The 17,492-nt window shown below is 39.1% G+C and overlaps 1 protein-coding gene across 2 annotated transcripts in view; it reads left to right on the plus strand.

The window, feature by feature from the left end:
* The window catches only part of SLC1A1 (solute carrier family 1 member 1), a 57,877-nt gene that overhangs the window by 19,956 nt on the left and 20,429 nt on the right, over positions 1 to 17,492 (plus strand). For both annotated transcript variants that reach the window (XM_082335738.1, XM_082335739.1), the window contains exons 3-4: positions 13,221 to 13,313; positions 15,142 to 15,256. In XM_082335738.1, the coding sequence (XP_082191864.1) occupies positions 13,221 to 13,313; positions 15,142 to 15,256 (208 nt within the window). The remainder of the gene's footprint in view (positions 1 to 13,220; positions 13,314 to 15,141; positions 15,257 to 17,492) is intronic.

The following is a 17,492-nucleotide window of genomic DNA, read 5'->3' on the forward strand; positions in this document are numbered from 1 at the left end:
CCCTGTGCTTGGGTACAAGCTGGGGAAACTTACCTGCCCAGCCTGGAGCTAAGTCCTAAACACAAAGTTTCTGGCCTTCTTACCTGCACCTAGGTCCCATGTTAGTAGTTAATGTCAGGAGATCTGGATCTTACCTAACACCCTCAGCCCTCCAAACACTACCAAAGTGCCATGGCTCTGCTTCCCATCTCTCTTCAATCAGTCCTTCTAAGCTGGGGTTATTTCAGGCTGCCTGTCTCATTGATTTTCAAGCTACAAGCCATGGACCATGACGTGGAGCTCTTTCTTTAGGGCTGGAATGTTTCCTGTCAAAAACTTCCCCTAAAAGCTGGCATCACATGTCTGATAAATTATTTTTCTTTGATGATGTTTCCAGGGTTATCCATAAATACCAGAAATCTTAGCTGTGTAGTGGTCACGTCTGTTCTGTTTTCTGCATCATGCTTTGGGTTAAAAGATGTGACACATACATCACACAGCGGGTTCATATCTCAGATCTCAATATTGATGCCATGATTTTACCAGCTATTCAACATCTGTTTTAAGTTCTACAATAACCTCTCTCTCATTTGTTATCTTTTCTCCCTGATGAAACATTAATAAAGCTCTTCCTTATGTTTCTGACCTTCCCTGCACTTACAGTCTTCACAGACAGGTCCAAAGAGGCTCAAACAGATGCATAGGAGTTTCCTGGCTCGTGAATTTGCACAGATTTGCACAGTGTCAGCTACGGGGAACACCAAAATTCCTTAAAGCAATTGATGAGGTATTTGTAGGTTACACACAGCATACCTCAGGAACAGGGAAAAAGGGCAGTATCGGTTGCCTTTCTGAGGGCAGCTGTAAGTGAGCTATAAAGACAGTAACTGCCTTGCTGTATGTTTGATGACGCCTCAACTACTAGGTTTTCGTGACTATAGAAGTAAACTCTTCTGTTACTCCAGGGCCTGCTTTGATTACTGCTGCTGTACTGTCTGAAGCATCCTACTAGTTCCACCTTTCCCAGTAGCAACTGCACACTCTTTTATTTGCACTTCTTGCTTGTAGTACAAAGCCAATGATTCCACAACAAATCTGAGTTACTCTAGCTGACAGTGACCTATTACAACTATGTGAGAGAGAAGAATGTCCCAGTGAAGTACCTGGGCTATGTGACCTTTCTCATTTGCAGAGACCATTGCTTACCCTGTGGAACGAGGATGTTGAATCGTGGGTGATGGATGGGTATCTTGAATAGATTATTTGTTCTCTTCTGTTGTTCAAAATTAAAGTGTCAGTTTCCTACCTTGGATCTATGTTTGGGAAGTTACTAGTTTGCTTTATAACAATGCCACCGAGTTCGGTGAATGGAGACAAAATGTACAAAATGGGAGACAAAAGAGCTGGAATGTAATGAGAAAAAATCAAAGTAGAGTATTAATCAGCTTGTTCTTATTTTTCATGTTTGTCTTTGAAAGTTGGAACAGTTCAGACTTAAACAACCTTTTTTTTTTGTCCACTATATTAGTAACTGAAGTTAAAACACACTGAGGCTGTGCGTATGCTCAGGAATAGACCTGCCAGTTCCATTAGATATAAAACATCCACAGATTTAAAGTACTGTAAAAGAGCACAGGCAGGGAAATAGTAGGAGAACAAATCTGTTTTGTTTCCTATAATGAAGGGCTTCCAAATCACTTTTTCTTTGGTACCACCATTCCTGGGGTGGCAGCTGCCTCAGCAGTTTCCATTTCTGCAAGTCCAAGAATCGCAGCTATTGAGAGATGCCCTGTGACTGAGGCATCTTTAACAGGCCCTGTGCATCACCAGGAGGCACACTAGTTTCCACTCCTTGGGGAATCCCTGATCTAGCTTAACATACTCAAGAGAGTGTCTCTTGAGATATCTGCATGCTCTTCACTTGCTTTTCTATGTTTCTGAAGCCAAGAGAACCTCCAAGAAAGCCGGTCCATTCTATAATATTAGTAAACTAGTTATCTGGGCTCAGGCAGGAAACTCACCTTGTCCGTTTCTATCATGTACATTGTGCAAAGGGCAGAAAATGTTGCGCTACTGTTAATGAGTTTTGCCTTCAGTTGTACTGAGGAATGGTGGAGGTCCTGTCCCTGCTGTCCATGTGCAGTCATTGAGGCAGGGAGGACTGCAGAGTCATGGGCTATTAATGGACAAGGCTTTGTGCCCATCCTCTTCGGATTACTTCTGTCACAGTCATCTATTCCTTTCCCATCAATATCAGTTGACCTCATGCAACTGAGACAGCCCCTACATTATTTAAGGTTTTAAATTATCGTAATAAAACTTTGAAGTACCCTTCTGGTTCATGGAGCATGATTACCACCAGCTCTCAAGGGCAAAGAGCCCCAGCACAACAGCCGTTCTGCGGCATTGGCAGTCACTGCCTCCTGTCCCAGCCATATCACTGGGGGGCTGCTGGTGGGGCCACTGTGGTGGGTCTGCAGTGAGTTAGTGTCTTCTGCTCTTCTGTTCTGGAGCTCAGGTTGTAAACAACAATTCCACTATATAAAACAGGTTGCATTCACTTTTTTACTCCATTTCCCTGTGTGTGGACATCATGATCAATTAAAAAATGTAGTGTCATGTAAAGTTTTCTTTTTAAGAGTCTAGAAGCTAAAACTTGTCCACCTATACATTTTACCACCAGTAATTTTGAGGTAATTTAAGTATTTTCAGTACTCCAGGTTTTCTCTTTTAACTTCATACATATTTAACCTGCAACCATGCAGAGGCTATATTTCTGCTACATCCATGAACTAAATCTGATTTCTCTTATGAATCTCGCTAGCCTGTCCATCTTGGCAGATTGATGTGTCATCTTCCCTCCTTATAAGCTCTTATTATATTCCACCCAAGGAACATCATATCTCCTGAAAAGGCATTAATTTGAGATTATATAACCTCTAAGAGCTTTCTAGAGGAAAATTAAAATTTTCCTACAAGTGATACTGTTTGCAAATAAGAGGAATGGAAGGCAGTACTAGTACCTTCTTTCTATGCATGTAGTCCAATAAACCATCTAGGGAAAGATCATAATACAATGCTGCAATGCTGATTGTGCCAACTGCCTACAGGGCAGCACAACAATCCCTTAGCAAACTTATATCCAGGGTCATAAATTTTTCTTTACATCTTACCTGAACTTCCTTCCATTTTATAATGATTTCATCCCTTTCATTGCCATAAACTATTCATTTCCCATTTATTCCTCCCCTTTTCTCTGGTATTTAGAAGGGTGCATAACAACTACTTCTTCAACCCCTTCCTAAATCATCCAGGACATCCCCTTTCACTATTTGGAATATTCTTTATAACTATTATTGCATTCCATGCTTTAGTCTGTTTCTTAAAAAAAAAAAAAAATCTTCTTTCAATGTCTCTTCAAAGTTAGAAGACCAATATTTATCATGCTAATCCAGTGGTAGTCTCACTAGGTCATCTAGGAATGGAATTGAGAATTTTCTGATTTAATTGTTTGTGGTATTTACATAGCACTAATAGATGCTTATTTATTACCTGCATGCATCTCTCTCTCTACCCCCTCTCCCCCCCTGCACCCCACCAAATTTGCTAGTTTTTTTCAGTTCCTCTGTAAGACGTTCTTATGTTACATTTACACAACGGTACTAGTGGAATAACAGTTGTTTGCTCCAAAGAAGAGAGATTAATTAAATTTCTGTCAAGTCTGTTGAAAAGGTAATTGCTATAAGCCCTCATAGAAATCCTTTTCCTTTACAGTAAGGAACAATGAAATTTGAATAGACAGGATAACTGCTGTTATGGAGGGACTGGCAGAAGAGGAATGGAAGACTTCTAGTAACAAACACTAAAGACAGAGGTGGTAGGTCACCAAAAATCTCATTTGAGAGACTGCGTATCACAGTGTCTTCAGGGCTTCCATTTGCCATAGCTTCGTCCTTACCTAATCTTCTCAGCCAACATCTGAGTCAGAACTGTCCTCCTAATGAAACTTAGCTATATATGCCATTCAGTTAGCTAGTGGAAGACTAGATACAAAAGGCAAGTCAGAGCCCCATGACACAGAAAACAGGAGGAAAAAATAAAATTATATGAGATGCATATCAAGTGAAAGATGGTTGAGAATGACCTACAGGTAATAACAGATAGCAGCATCCGAGTCCTGTGTCTCAGCTGGATGGTGAAGTTGTGCATAGAATCATGCTATCTGAAGTCCTGAATGCAGGTGGTATTTCAGTAAGCAGCTGTGCATTACTTGCTTGGGCCTGACAGTCTTGTTCATATGCAAGGGATGTGGTATTGCATTTCGTAGAGTTCCACAGAGCAAAGGGAAAAAGAGCAAAAGATCCACCATTCAGCCCTTGGAAGGAAACAACAGTAATTCCTGTTGAACCTAGTTTGTGAACTTAGATTTCAGGGAGAATATGAAGAAAGTGAGCTTTCAGGAGATTAATCACGGTCAGGGTAAACTTTTACTACAGGGTCATTCCAACTAAAAGGGCAGAATGGGAAAGAAAAGGCTCAGAGTCTGGAATGGGAAGAGGGAGAAATCACAGATGAATCAAAGATGGCTTCAGGAAAGCATAGGCTCTGAATTCACCAGTGTTAATGGTGATTTCCCCTGCAGCTGTTATTGTCTGAAGTGGATACAGGACAGTTTTCTCTTCAAAAGGTGAGCATAGGCCAAGGACAAAAGGAAATACTGGGCCAAGGACAAAAGGACAGAGGACAGCTGGCTTTGGTACTCTTCCTTGTTTTTCAGAAGGCCTGAGAGAAGCATTCGTCACACAGGAAGTGAAGAGGTAGTGGCAGGATTGCCTTGGCAAAGCAGACATCCAAAGTGGATATAGCCACATCACCAAGAGACTGGGTGGGTGAAAAAAGTTCAGATTAGTTGGTGAATTTAACATTTAGTCTATTCATACCCTTTCTGAGTCTCAGGGAGTGTGACTCCAACATGTGTCCCTGTTTAGGAAGAATTGCTGTGGACTGATGAGTCACAAGGGAGATTGCATAGGTGATGCCAGGCACTTTGAGCACAAAGATCTCTCCAAACCTGACTTCATATTTATGAACTGTCCCAAATTCATAGGACAGCATAGAAGACCTTTCCCTGCTGTGAAAAGGAAACTTTTCCATTTCCATCCATCACCCAACTGTCAAACAATGACAAAATTTACATGGAAACAGGATGAAATCTAATCTTATATGTGTGATTTCTTCCTTTCCTGGCAGTAGCTGATTAGAGCTGGCAATAGCCCATGGAACAAGAATGCAAATTTGTAGTCTCTTAGACACATAGAGGAATAAGAAAATAAGCAATAAGCTTGCTACACAAGTCAAGACTGAAGCTAGAATCTGGTGTTCAGTTCCTCAAGCAAAAATCATGTGTTGCTTCTGAAGGTATAGGCCAAATACTGTTTTAGTATTAGCAGTGTTTCCCATTGTAGGTAGAACAAAAGTATGACAACTAATTCAAAACGGTCTCTTGCCTCTAAGAAAGATTGCTGTTATGACATGACCATCAGCTCTGTGATGATCAGAAGATTAAATGAGAACAGTCAGTACGAGGTAAATGACATTCCAAAAAACAAATTAGAACAGAGAGGTCATACCACAGTCAGGTGCAGTTGAAATTTTGATACTGCCCATGTCTTAAATTAGAAACACTCACAGCTCCATTTTTTAAAGCCAAGTAACTTCATGCATTTCAGACAGCCATCCATTTATCAAGGGCACTGCATCTGCACTGCTTCATTCCTTTTTTTTTGCCCCCAGTATTTTTCGAAGAGTAAATCTTATATTTTTGCAACAAGGCGTAACATAGTGCACCCCTGGCAATAAAACAACACAGCTATTTTTGGGAGGATTGCTTACTGAAATCCTCTATATGCATTTTAAGATTCTCCTGTGTGTTTCTCTTTTCATATGTCTGTTGCAACATTCTGTAAAAAATTTTAAATGGACCTGACTATCCTGGATGTCCATCATGTCACTTCTATGCCCTAGTGACTGCACATTGCAGCCAGAAGAGCCAGTATGGAAGGAAAGAATTAAAACATGTATGCTTGGGAGAAGTTGAGAATTCTTTAGTGATTCCTCTAGCATCTGCAGAAATTCCTCAATTAAAGCAATAAGGCTGATGGCACTTTGGAACAGTTTTAGAACTGCATTTTGTCCTTGAATCAACATGTTAGTCATAGATGAGAAGGTGTAAAAGCCATAGCATTCTACTTTGCAGGAACTTCTCTTGCTATATTTTTGTTACAATAGTGAATTAGATATCAGAACTCTGAGAGAACTGTATACAGTTGATGTGCACCTTACTTCAGTTATTTCTCCTCAGAAATGTGATTAGCTCCTGAAACTAATTGAGAAAGCTACGATGTGGCTGGCAGTTGTGTGGACACAGAAGGCCCTTGAGCCAGGCTCTTCCCTCTGGCACTGAGTCACACTTAAGGAAAAGAGCCTGCCACCGGTGCTAGGAACTGGCTAAGTGGCATCAATCTCTGTACAGAGGAAACGCACATCTTGGTCGTCAAGTGTAGCGGCGTTGGCAAAGGGAGTTAAACAGCCCAGCCTTTTGCTGATTATTCTTAATGATCAATTTGTTGTGCAGATTAAATGAGATGGTGGAAGAAACATACCCTGTCAGCTTCCACTAATCTTCAGAAGCTTTGAGAACAGCTAAGAAGTACTGCAGGAGATGCACTTGATGATGACACTGAAATTTGTAGAGCAGCAAAAAAAAAAATGCCAAGATGTCTAGGTGTTGCTGTGGAACAGAGTCAATCACAGCACCAAGTTGTAGATGTAGTCTCTTATGAAGTATGGAAAAAGAACACCTGGAAGCATAAATCCTTGTGCTCAATTGGGACACCTCTGTAGAAAGTTATGACAAACTCTAAGGATGTAGATGTTATCCCCTAGGGAACCAGTAAGATGATTATCACTGGAAGTCAGAAGAGCCCTGTGATTGTTTCCAGTCCTTAATGCAACCCTTTTTACTCTCAGATCTCACAGGACCACAGGATTAATGAAGCACAGTGGACAACTCTAGAATTACAGTGTTATACCTCACGCCAAAGCCATTTAGACACGTGTGCGTTTTACAGGCCTCCAGAGAGAACTGTTACAAACCACACAACACCACAGTGCAATATCATCTTGTACAGCAGGCATTTTGTTTACTTGACTTTTAATCATGTTGGGCACTGATTTGCTTGTTCCAGTTTAAAATATTTATCCCAACTGTACACATCTCAGAGGGTAAAAAAAATCTGTAATTCATGGATCACATGGTTTCAGGTTTTAACCAGGGTTAGTACCTGTAGTACAGCGCAAGTGTTCTACCCCAGGCAGTAGATCTTGCAAGCGTTGGTAATTTTTCTGTGATGATAGCAACTGCAGTCAGTTGCTTGGCTATCCACTCCACACTGTATGAAAATATAGTTCATAATAAATGGATTTTATTATGAGGCTCCCAAATGTTGATACCAGCATAAAATTTCTTTCTGATGTGGGAAGTGTAGGTCATTCCAACAGACAGGAACAAAACATGAAGAGGAGCTAATGAGGTAGTAGCCTTTCAACATCTCTGAAGATTTTATTAATGCACTGTAAATGGTTCCATCTCCTGCACTCCATTAAATAAAATTAAAAGATTAGTATCGATGAGTACTTGATTTTTTTACCTGACTTTATAGGTTGCACCTTAGGAACTGCCATCAGCTCTTAAGTCTGTGTTAATGGCCAGCTTCAGAGAAAGATAAAAAAGCTTTATAATGTCCAGATACAGAATAATTTCACATCACGGAGATTTCAGTCTAATCTAGTAGCTTGATATTGCTAGAAACAGAAACAACTGGTTTCTTTATCTTTCATGTTATATTATCTGCTGTGATTTGGGGTATTTCTGCAATCTCTGTACAGGTTCAATACCTCTGTCTCCTACTTACGTCTTGGCCTCAGCAACACTCAAAGACAACACAGTCTGCAATCTAGTTACACAGGTGATGAAAGATATTTCCTTACAACTAGTTTGAAATTGCTACATTGCAGTATAGGTAGTTGGTGGCAGTTTCCACTGCTCCTGCCTCAGGAGAGGAAGAGAGTAGGAATTCCCTGTTTTCTGAATAAATGCCTCAAGACATAGTGAATATGAATCATGTTGCTCTGGGATTTGTTGCAAAGGCCACAGTGCTTTACCTGATGCAGAGGTATATAATTACGCTGCCCCATAGCAGTTTTGCTGGCACACTAGTGCAGGGTTTGAAAGACCTCAGCTGGATTTTTATTCATCAAAAACCTGTGGGTATTTCAAATGTCAGGGGCCATTTGGGAGTGGCGGACAGGTCTGGTTTGTCACTATGAGTTTGTCTGAATGGTTTACCTGACTCCAATACCTGCGGAGTTTTTTTGATTAGCTACTTGGTTTCTTTTACCTGAAACATTATGCATTATTTGTATTCCCAAAAATCTGAGTAACTGTTTTTGAAAACTAAAAAGGAAGTACAGAAATCAACAAGAAAGCTGTAGACCAACCTGGAAGCAGTGAAAAGAGGTTGACTCTGTTGACAGTTGAGCAAAGACACTCCTGTATTTAATGGGAGTGGAGTTGTCATTAGCAGCAGAAGCGAGGAAAAAGAAAGAAAACCTGAGGACTGATTTGTGTTCAGAATGTTCCAAAACAACCTTTCTAAGCAGCAAGGCAAAGACAGACAAGCATTTATCACAAAAAGTTCATAAAATCAATTTCCTGGATTTGCTTGAAGCTTCAACAGCATCAGTACCATTGAAACATATATTTTAATAATTTTTCAAGACTTCATTATAACTTTTCCAGCACTTTCAAAATTACAGCTTTGTTCAGGAACATTCTCTGTTCCCCTGTGACACCAAAATGAAAAAAAAAAAAAATCACTCTTGTCAGAGAAGAACTAGACAAGTAAATATTGGTCTTTAATGAAGTTCAACCTTGTGTTATACTAAAGTGTCTTTTTTTTAAGTCTGTGACAAATGGAAAGAATAATTCTTGCTTCCATCAGTGGCTACTGATAAAAATTTCTGAACACCATGTTTCATATTTAGGCTCAATTTTATTTAAATCAGACTATTCCCATGTGTAAAGTAGCTTTATACAGTAGCATTTCAGCAAAGCGGCTCTAAATATGTACCACAAAACAAGATTATGAAAGAAATTTCAAAGGAACTTTGAAAGTTACAGAAGACTGGTGGTGCTATCACCCAGTCTTAACAGGACTCTTGGTTTGATAGTTAACCAGGTAGACATGGGTTCTAAAGTAAGAGTTGGAGAAGCTATGTGTCTTTCTCTAATTTTGGCAGCACAACATATTCCACATGCAAAAATCAGTAGTTGAACACAACACAGGATTAAACTGGTCAGTTGTAACCATTCCATTTTTCCACTTCTGATTTTTCGCAAGTTTCACAATATTGTCCTCCTTTCTGGTTATTTTTTAAAGAGGAAGGTCCTGTGAATCCTCTAGTATTAGAGCAAAAGTAACAGCTATAAAAATAAAAGAAAATTAAATACGTAGGCTTCTTGGCAATACCAACCAAAAGATTCAAGTAAAAAAAGACCATATACAGAATTTTTAAAAAGTTATTGCAATGTGAGGATAAGCTGGGTTAGAGTTTTCCTTTTTTCCCCAGCATTTAAAATGGGATGTTTGTGTATCTTACCCCAAAGTATGTGCCTCTTCTGTTCTGTTGAGGGTCCTGTACCATCCACATCTCTGTTGTGCTTTGATGCCTTCTAAAACTCTGTCAAACAAAATTATTAACATCAGTCTTATTATTTATCCTCCTATTCTTTTCTCAAAAAAAAAAAAAAGGTGCATATACAGTGCAGCATTTCATTTTGGTAGGGTTTTCAGATCCTGGGAGAAGAGAAAGAAGATGTGAGAGACTTGACTTCACTGATTGTTTCCCTTTTTATTCTTTTACAAGTGTATGTGTTGCAAATTAGAAAAACAGTACAAAGAGCTTCCAAGTTGGAGACTGTAACATAGAAAACATGAAGCTGAATTGCAGAAGACTAGGCAGTTAATTCCCAAATTTGGCTTCAGATATTAAAACCTTAACTCTGTTCTGCTAAAATAATATGGGCAGAGAGGAGGATAGATTAACAGATTTTAACACCATTTGGTGTCTTTTGTGATCGTCTCCCTTAAGTCTTGTATATCACAGCTACAGAATTGTATTCCATGCTTCAGTGGCTGTAGCTGAATTAGAATCTCTCTTGTAGGAAAATTTAAGGAACTAATCTGAAATACTCCAGTTTTAAAATGCCCAGGGATGGAGAATCCATCATGCCTGTTTAAATTCTGTACAGTAGACTACACTTACAGTTTATATGCTCAGACCTGTTTAAACAGCTTAAAAGCTGGGGGTAGGCTGAGGGAAAGGGCAAATAAAATAGCCATAAAAGTTTAGTTGTAATTCACAGTAGATACCCAAGTTTAATTACACTGATTTTGTGATCTTATCTTTATTTACAACACTGCAGGCTTTCCATTTTGAGTAGCATGAGTGCCATCTTAGTGTGAGAAATAAGTTTTCTCATGAACTGAAATCAGTGTTAGTTGTATGCTTTGTTTAATACATCTTCCATTAACTCTTTCCGTTATGTCCAAAGAAATTATAAAGCCATGATGTTGCTCAAAGGAAATTTAATTTTCGGTTGGCTTGAGAAGGCGGCCAGTAGTTATCAATTGTAATATATTATCAGTTGCTTACTAATTACAGTAGGATATATCCTATTTTTATATATTGTGTTTTCCTATGTGTAACAAGCTAACATGAAAAAAAGCAACTTAGCAGCCTAAAGCACCCAGTGCAAACCTGTGTCTGCGGCACTTGTAGTGAATGCTAATTCATTCTCTAAATGGAAGCATAATCCTGAATGCAGTTTTGTTTCAGAGTACAGCAGTTTAAAAAAAAAATAAAAACCTACACCTGTCATCCTCAGAGCATACTCATACTTATTCAGTCATGTCTGCGTGACTGATTTGCGTGTTTTTATAGCTACTAGCAAAGCAGCACCGCCATGACAGTGGAGGCACAAGCTGAATTCTAGCACAGCTCACTAAGAGCATCGTTATCCAGTTTAAAAATGCAGGAGCAAAGTTTGTCCGTAATTATACCTCTGTAACTCCAGTGAGCATAACAGTTTGCAAAGGGATTTCATTTGGAGCCAGCAGAATGGCTGTCACAGGAACTTCCTGCCATACTAATTGTAGAATCTTTATAACTGAGTCCTCCAGGGAAATAACCTTGCATGATTATTAGGCTCTGGGCTGAGTCAGCGAGACTGTCAGTTAAAAATATCTTAAGGCAAGCTTTGTGAAGCACTCCATCTCACAAAAAGATTATCATCTTACCTCCACTGTCTGTCTAACTGCTATTGACAGTCAATACAACAGGTTTTAGAATAAAATTCCATGATTTCTAATTTTTATGAACTTTTCATTAAAGGATATGAAAGTTTGGCAATACCAGTTTGCTCTCTTTTAAAAACATGATGTAAAGTCTTCTAAGTTAATGTATCAGGTGCAGAAGTTTCAACATTGACAGCCTTCAAAACCAGCTCTTCTATTGTCCACAGAACCCATTATGTATTACTGTCCATTCTCAAAAGTTCATACTGCTGTAATTTCCACAGCTGAGCCCGCAGGAATGCAAAAATCCTCCTTTCTACCTGTTTTTTCCCAGTTCCCAAGCTGAGAAATAAAAATGATGGTCCAGATTCTGTGTCCATTCTGTTGTTTGTGCCTCAAACAGTATCCTTAGTGCTGACACCCTCCTGTAGTAGCTGTGGCATTGCTTTTATCTGTGCACTGGTCTGTATTCCCTTGCCATATGAATAGTTATTTTATTATCCTTATTTGCTGTACAAGTGAGATAGTCTTTACGTCATGATTTCTGCAGGTATATGTAGTTCTCCTGTAGTCAGTCTGATGATATGCTATCCCATGGAAGACCCCAAAATAATGAAATAGATGGTGAAGTAAAATAGCCTTCATTCTCCCCTCCCAGTACTGTTTGCATTTTGAATAACAATTAACAGAACAAGTAAGGCATTATGTGAATGCTCTAGGCACAAGTTGTTACTGCTGTTAATATACCTTCTGAAAGGTACATCAACACATGGTTAAAGTATGCTTGCTAAGAGCTCTGTGGAGCTCAAAGATCAATGTTACATTTGTGTCAGAAAGATCTTTTGATTTTCCTTCCTTAGTTTTTGAAACTTTATTTTCTTCTACAAAATCATGCTTCTCTGAGCTTAAATATCCTCATAGTATTTTTGCTTTCCTATACAAGGGAATCTGGCCAGTCTCTGATAATCTGCCTCAATAAACATAAAAATATAAATGGATCACAAATGTATAATAAAGAGATAGCAGTGAATTATTAACTAGTGTGATTATAGGCAGTCAAGTTTTACAGTCACAATGCTCGTTTTACTCTGGTTACTGAATTGTATGCGTACAGATATAACTGTAAAACTTTTAAACAATTAAAAAATGCTTCATGAGCAGTTTGATACAATATTGTTGCCAGAAGTTAAGTTGACCTCAGTATAACACCTGCCTCAACACTTTCCCCACTTCAATTAACAAAAACTGCCCTCAGTTTCTGGCAATGACAGATACAGGCAGAGGAGTGGGAACAGCCCAGACTTCAGAAAAGCTTTATTGAAAAAAAAAAAAGTAAACCTGTTAATAAAGGCAAGCCCACCAGGAATGAGCCTTACTTGTCTGAATGTGCCTTTGAGGAACCTGGGGTAACAGCCCTGAGCAGCTCCCTTTTCCATGGCTTTTAGTTTTAAAGCCAAAATGTTACAGATCTGAAGAAAGTGAAGCTATTATTGAAGTGAATATGGAAGTAAATTGTAGCATACTTTCATAAACCAAAAAGAAGTCTAATTCATCACCAATATCAGGGAATCAGAAAACCTCAATTATTTTCTCATAGGAAAATCCAGGGAAACTGGATTTTTTGCAGAGAAGCAGAAGCAAATATATGGGTCTGCTACAGATATTTTTCAAAGTGCAACTGGCAATTAGGTATTTAGAAATACCTTGAATAAGAAAAAATTTCCTGCATAGAAGTAAAAGACAATAAATAATTGTCTCTACAAAAATAACAAGTTTCTTCTAAGACTGTTTTTTAGTATTTTGTTTTTGTGGTTCTTTTTGCAGGTGTTGCTGCTTTGGATTCCAGTGTTTCTGGGAAGATTGGTTTGCGAGCCGTTATATATTATTTCTGCACTACAGTCATTGCTGTAATACTAGGTACTCTGTGATACTGTAACTTTTAAAATCCTCAGCATTGCCTAATTGCAAGTATACAGCACTGTGACATTACTAATTTCCCAGGACAGGATGAGAAGAGACAGGAATCATACCAAATATCTTGATGTACTTGTAGCTGGATACAGGGAGAAGTTAGTCCTGCTGTTCACAGCTGGGGTGTATTCATATCTAATATGAAGCCACAGGCAATTTCGCCATACATTTCAGCTCAGGGAAGATTAGGAGCTGTCTGCTTAGGTAAACAGTGACCAGCAGTGGGAAAGCTGAATGAACATTAAAGGCCAGCCTTAACTACAAAGTGAATTTCCTCAAGAGCAAAATGATAGATTGTCGCTGATTCTCAGATACGAGAATGTATAATGTGTCTCACCTGAAAGAATGACAGAAAATATTGCTTTCCTTGTTATCTCATTTCCTTCCTGAAAGGTTTTTGTCCCCTCTGTCACTGCCAGGCTCCACTCCTACCTCTCTGAAGTCCACATCTCCCTTTGCAGGAAGTTCATTCCCTACAAGCAGCCTTGAAATCTTCCATATTTGCTTAAACAAACATCTTCAGCCTGCCTTCTTAAATAAGAAATAAAATTAAACGCTCCTCTGTCAGCTGTCATGTAGTTTGTGGCTTGTCTTTGTATTTTGTTGAGCCTGAGTGAATACTGTGCTTAGCTATCACCTGCTAAAAAGAAACGTGTTTATTTGAAGGACAAAATATACTTCATAGGTGGCCTACTTGTAAAGCAAAGCAGTATTCAACAATAGAAAAGGAATCACATGCAGACATATAAGGCCAGATTAATTTCTAAAGGTTGCATCACTGAGAATAATATATCACTGCAGTTACACCATTCAGGCTGTCTCATCTGTCTGGGAATTTTCTGTGAAGACATACTGAGGAAAATTACTAAAGACTAACATTAATATGTATCTGGCTTTGAAATTGTCCCTACCCTGAGAGAGGGGTTAAACCAGACAACTCCAGAGGTTTCATTTTGCAGAGTTACACAAATTCAGTTCTGCTTTTATTCACAGCTGTCATTAGAAAGCCTTGTTCCTGGCTGGCTGAAGGGTTATCCAAATGCCTCCTTCTCACTACACTGAGATTTAGTAGTTTCATTTGCTTTAGGTTTGTTTGGATTTGGGGGAGGAAAAAAAAAAAAAGAAAAAATAATGTACATTTGGAAAGGCCTACTATTTCATATAATAGAAAAAATGCCGAAAGTGAAGCCACTAAAGTAAATGGAAAATTTGTCATTGATTTCAGTATTCACAAGGTCAAAGCTGGTATTTCTTGCCCATAATTTTTTATTTCAGCCTGTTTCTGAAGCCCTTCTTTTATGTAGCTTTATTGCTAACTAACTTTATCAAAACATCCTGTTCTATGTTGGGATCACAGGACAACGCGCTTGTATCCATATCTGAAAGCTAGTAACAGGAAGAGCTTCGTAAGGCAAGAGGTAAACAGCAATTCAAAATATCACCATGCAAAAGTTGCAGAACACTTCAGCTGAAGCCCAGCTGAAGTTATTTACCCTCTCAGTGAGCAGTAGCGATCTAGTACCATACAAAAACAAAGCTAGAGTGCCTAAGTCCAGTGGCAAATACGCAGGTAGCTCCTGTGTTGGGGGAATCCACACATTGAAGGACACCACCTGTAGACTTCTTTTTTCTGAACAGCACTGCATGAGCACCTAGGCAAAGCATCTGGTGAGTTTAGCTCACAAAGAATTTAGCTACATGGGATACACTGAGGGAGGGTGCACCAGTACCTCTGCTTGCCCTGTGAGCTCTTCTTCTGGCTCTCCTTCTGCAGGGATTGTCTTAGTTGTGACCATTAAACCCGGAGTGCCTCAAACAGCAAATGAGATTGACAGAGTGGGCAGTACCCCAGAAGTCAGTACTGTTGATGCCATGCTGGATCTGATCAGGTGAGGTTTTCTTTTTTAGTTTTGTTGTGGTTTAAGCTGGCAGGCAGCTAAAAACCACACAGCCGTTCGCTCACTGCCCCCCTCCCCATTGGGATGGGGGAGAGAATCGGGGGGGGGGGGGGGGGGGAGAAAAAAAGGTAGAATTAGTGGGTTGAGAAAGACAGTTTAGTAGGACAGAAGTAGTATCGTAGGGACAAGTTTCCATGCCCTTATTGCAGAAGTCCAAACAAATACAAATAAATTTATGATGTGTAATACAATAAAAATGCTTTCTAATGTTCAGATGAATAAGGAAAGAATAACTTGGATTCCAACAGGTTAGACATTTTAGAGTATATTCAAAGCAGTTTATTAAAAAAATTCCTCTTTACACCATAGACTTTGATTAATAAACCAGTGACAACAAAAATTCCTTTCTTCGCAGAAATTGATATGCAAGATTTACCTAGTATGAAGAAAATATCCAGAAAGGATTGAATGGTTGGCAGGTTACTGAGTGGCAGCTTCTGTGTCATCCAGCACAGACAACCACCTGTAATTGCAGTGTTATGTTTCCCCTCCTCAAGGCAGGATGCAGAGTAACAGATGTAGTAAGGAAAGGTTTCTTAGGGTTGCACAGTCAACAAGTTTGCTGCATCACCAATAGCTACGGCAGCCTTATAAAGAGTCTTTCCCTGTCAGCATCCTGGAAAATGGTAGCTACTTCAAGTGGTTAGAAAAGGGAAACCCTTAGAAAAGTCTGCAGAAGGCTTGAACAGGTTTTCAGAGCTAATGTGTTTAAGGAATTAGAAAAAATTCACAAAAAAGGGATGCATTTCCAATAGTGGCTAAGTAGTTCCCTCAAAAATGTTACAGGAGCTTATTTTTTTTCTCCAGCTGTCCTGTATCACTATTCCTCCCCACTGTTTTCTTTTTGTAGAATTTTTACTTGATCTATCATGTAAGAATAAACTGCTACATATCTAAAATTTGCTTTCTCAGCATTTTTTATTTCAGGAAATGTGACTTGCATTTGCAGATGCAACTCCAGACACACAGTTCTTTGACATTTGTAAAATATACACACGCATATATACGTATATGTATATATCTGCCTTGAAAAAGTCACCATCCTATTTAATAGCAAATGTCTGCTGTCACCTGGGGCATCTCTGCCCCAGCACAGATCAAGGTAGACCTCTTTGAGAATAACTCAATTTGTCTGAGGTTTGTATGTGAAAGAGTTTACAGTCCCCAACCCCACAGCCCCACATCCAACAATGCACAGCTCTTCCCAGCCTCTGTCCCCTCCTGCCTGTGCATGACCAGAATGGCAGCGTCTTGGGTGGCTCATCTCATTCCTCATGGTCACTTGCCCAGGAATCGATGAGGGGAACCGTGCAATCAGCTGCATTATAAAACCTAATGCAGTCTGTTACCAGTAGCTTCCACATGAACATTTCCACACGTATTCACATGACTGATATAGCTCCATGCACAAAAAAGTCTTCTTATAGTAAGAAGCGGTGTCAATTGTAATTCAGAGTAGTTTGGGGTTTTGCTACAGTTTATAGCTCAACTTCTTGTAAATAAATGTAAGACTAACTCTGGAGTTTGAGATCTGAAATTCACTTTTAAAGGAATTAAGGTTACTTTTCCTACATGTTTATATTCATCAGATTTAAGATCCAAATCCAGACAGTCTTGTAAAGATTAAGGAAAACCCTAGGCTTGTACAAACTACTCTTGCCTTTGAAGAAATTTTGCTTTAAAAACTTGAAAAATAAAGGCAGGAGTTGTGAAAGATCTGGAAGGGAGATAAAGGCTTCTGCTTCCATATATAAACTGCTTTTTTCGCCACTGGGCTGTGTATTCAATAAATACCTAATTAATGTTTTTTTTCTGCAATCGTTTGACTCTGAAATTGGAGCTTGGAAAGGAGGCACACAACTGGATTGCACTGCTTCTGATCTAATTTCCTGATTTTTCAGTGTGCAAATATGGTTCTTGACCCTGGAATAACACATGGGAATCTTCCATCAGCCAAGATTAATTTCTGAATTCAAAACCACAATAGAGCACACCAACTATCTGATTCTTCCAGCACAGTGTTTATAAGAGGTTTTTTTTTTCTACCTGTATTTGACAAACCCTATAAAAATGGTGTCTCCTGTATTCCTTACGCAAATGATGGAGATGATGCAACAGGGAAAAAAAACACCGGGTTTAGTAGCTTACCAACAGAAATGTCAAATAC

The sequence above is a fragment of the Platalea leucorodia genome (genome assembly GCF_965183815.1).
Source record: "Platalea leucorodia genome assembly, chromosome: Z".
Taxonomy (NCBI): Eukaryota; Metazoa; Chordata; class Aves; order Pelecaniformes; family Threskiornithidae; genus Platalea; species Platalea leucorodia.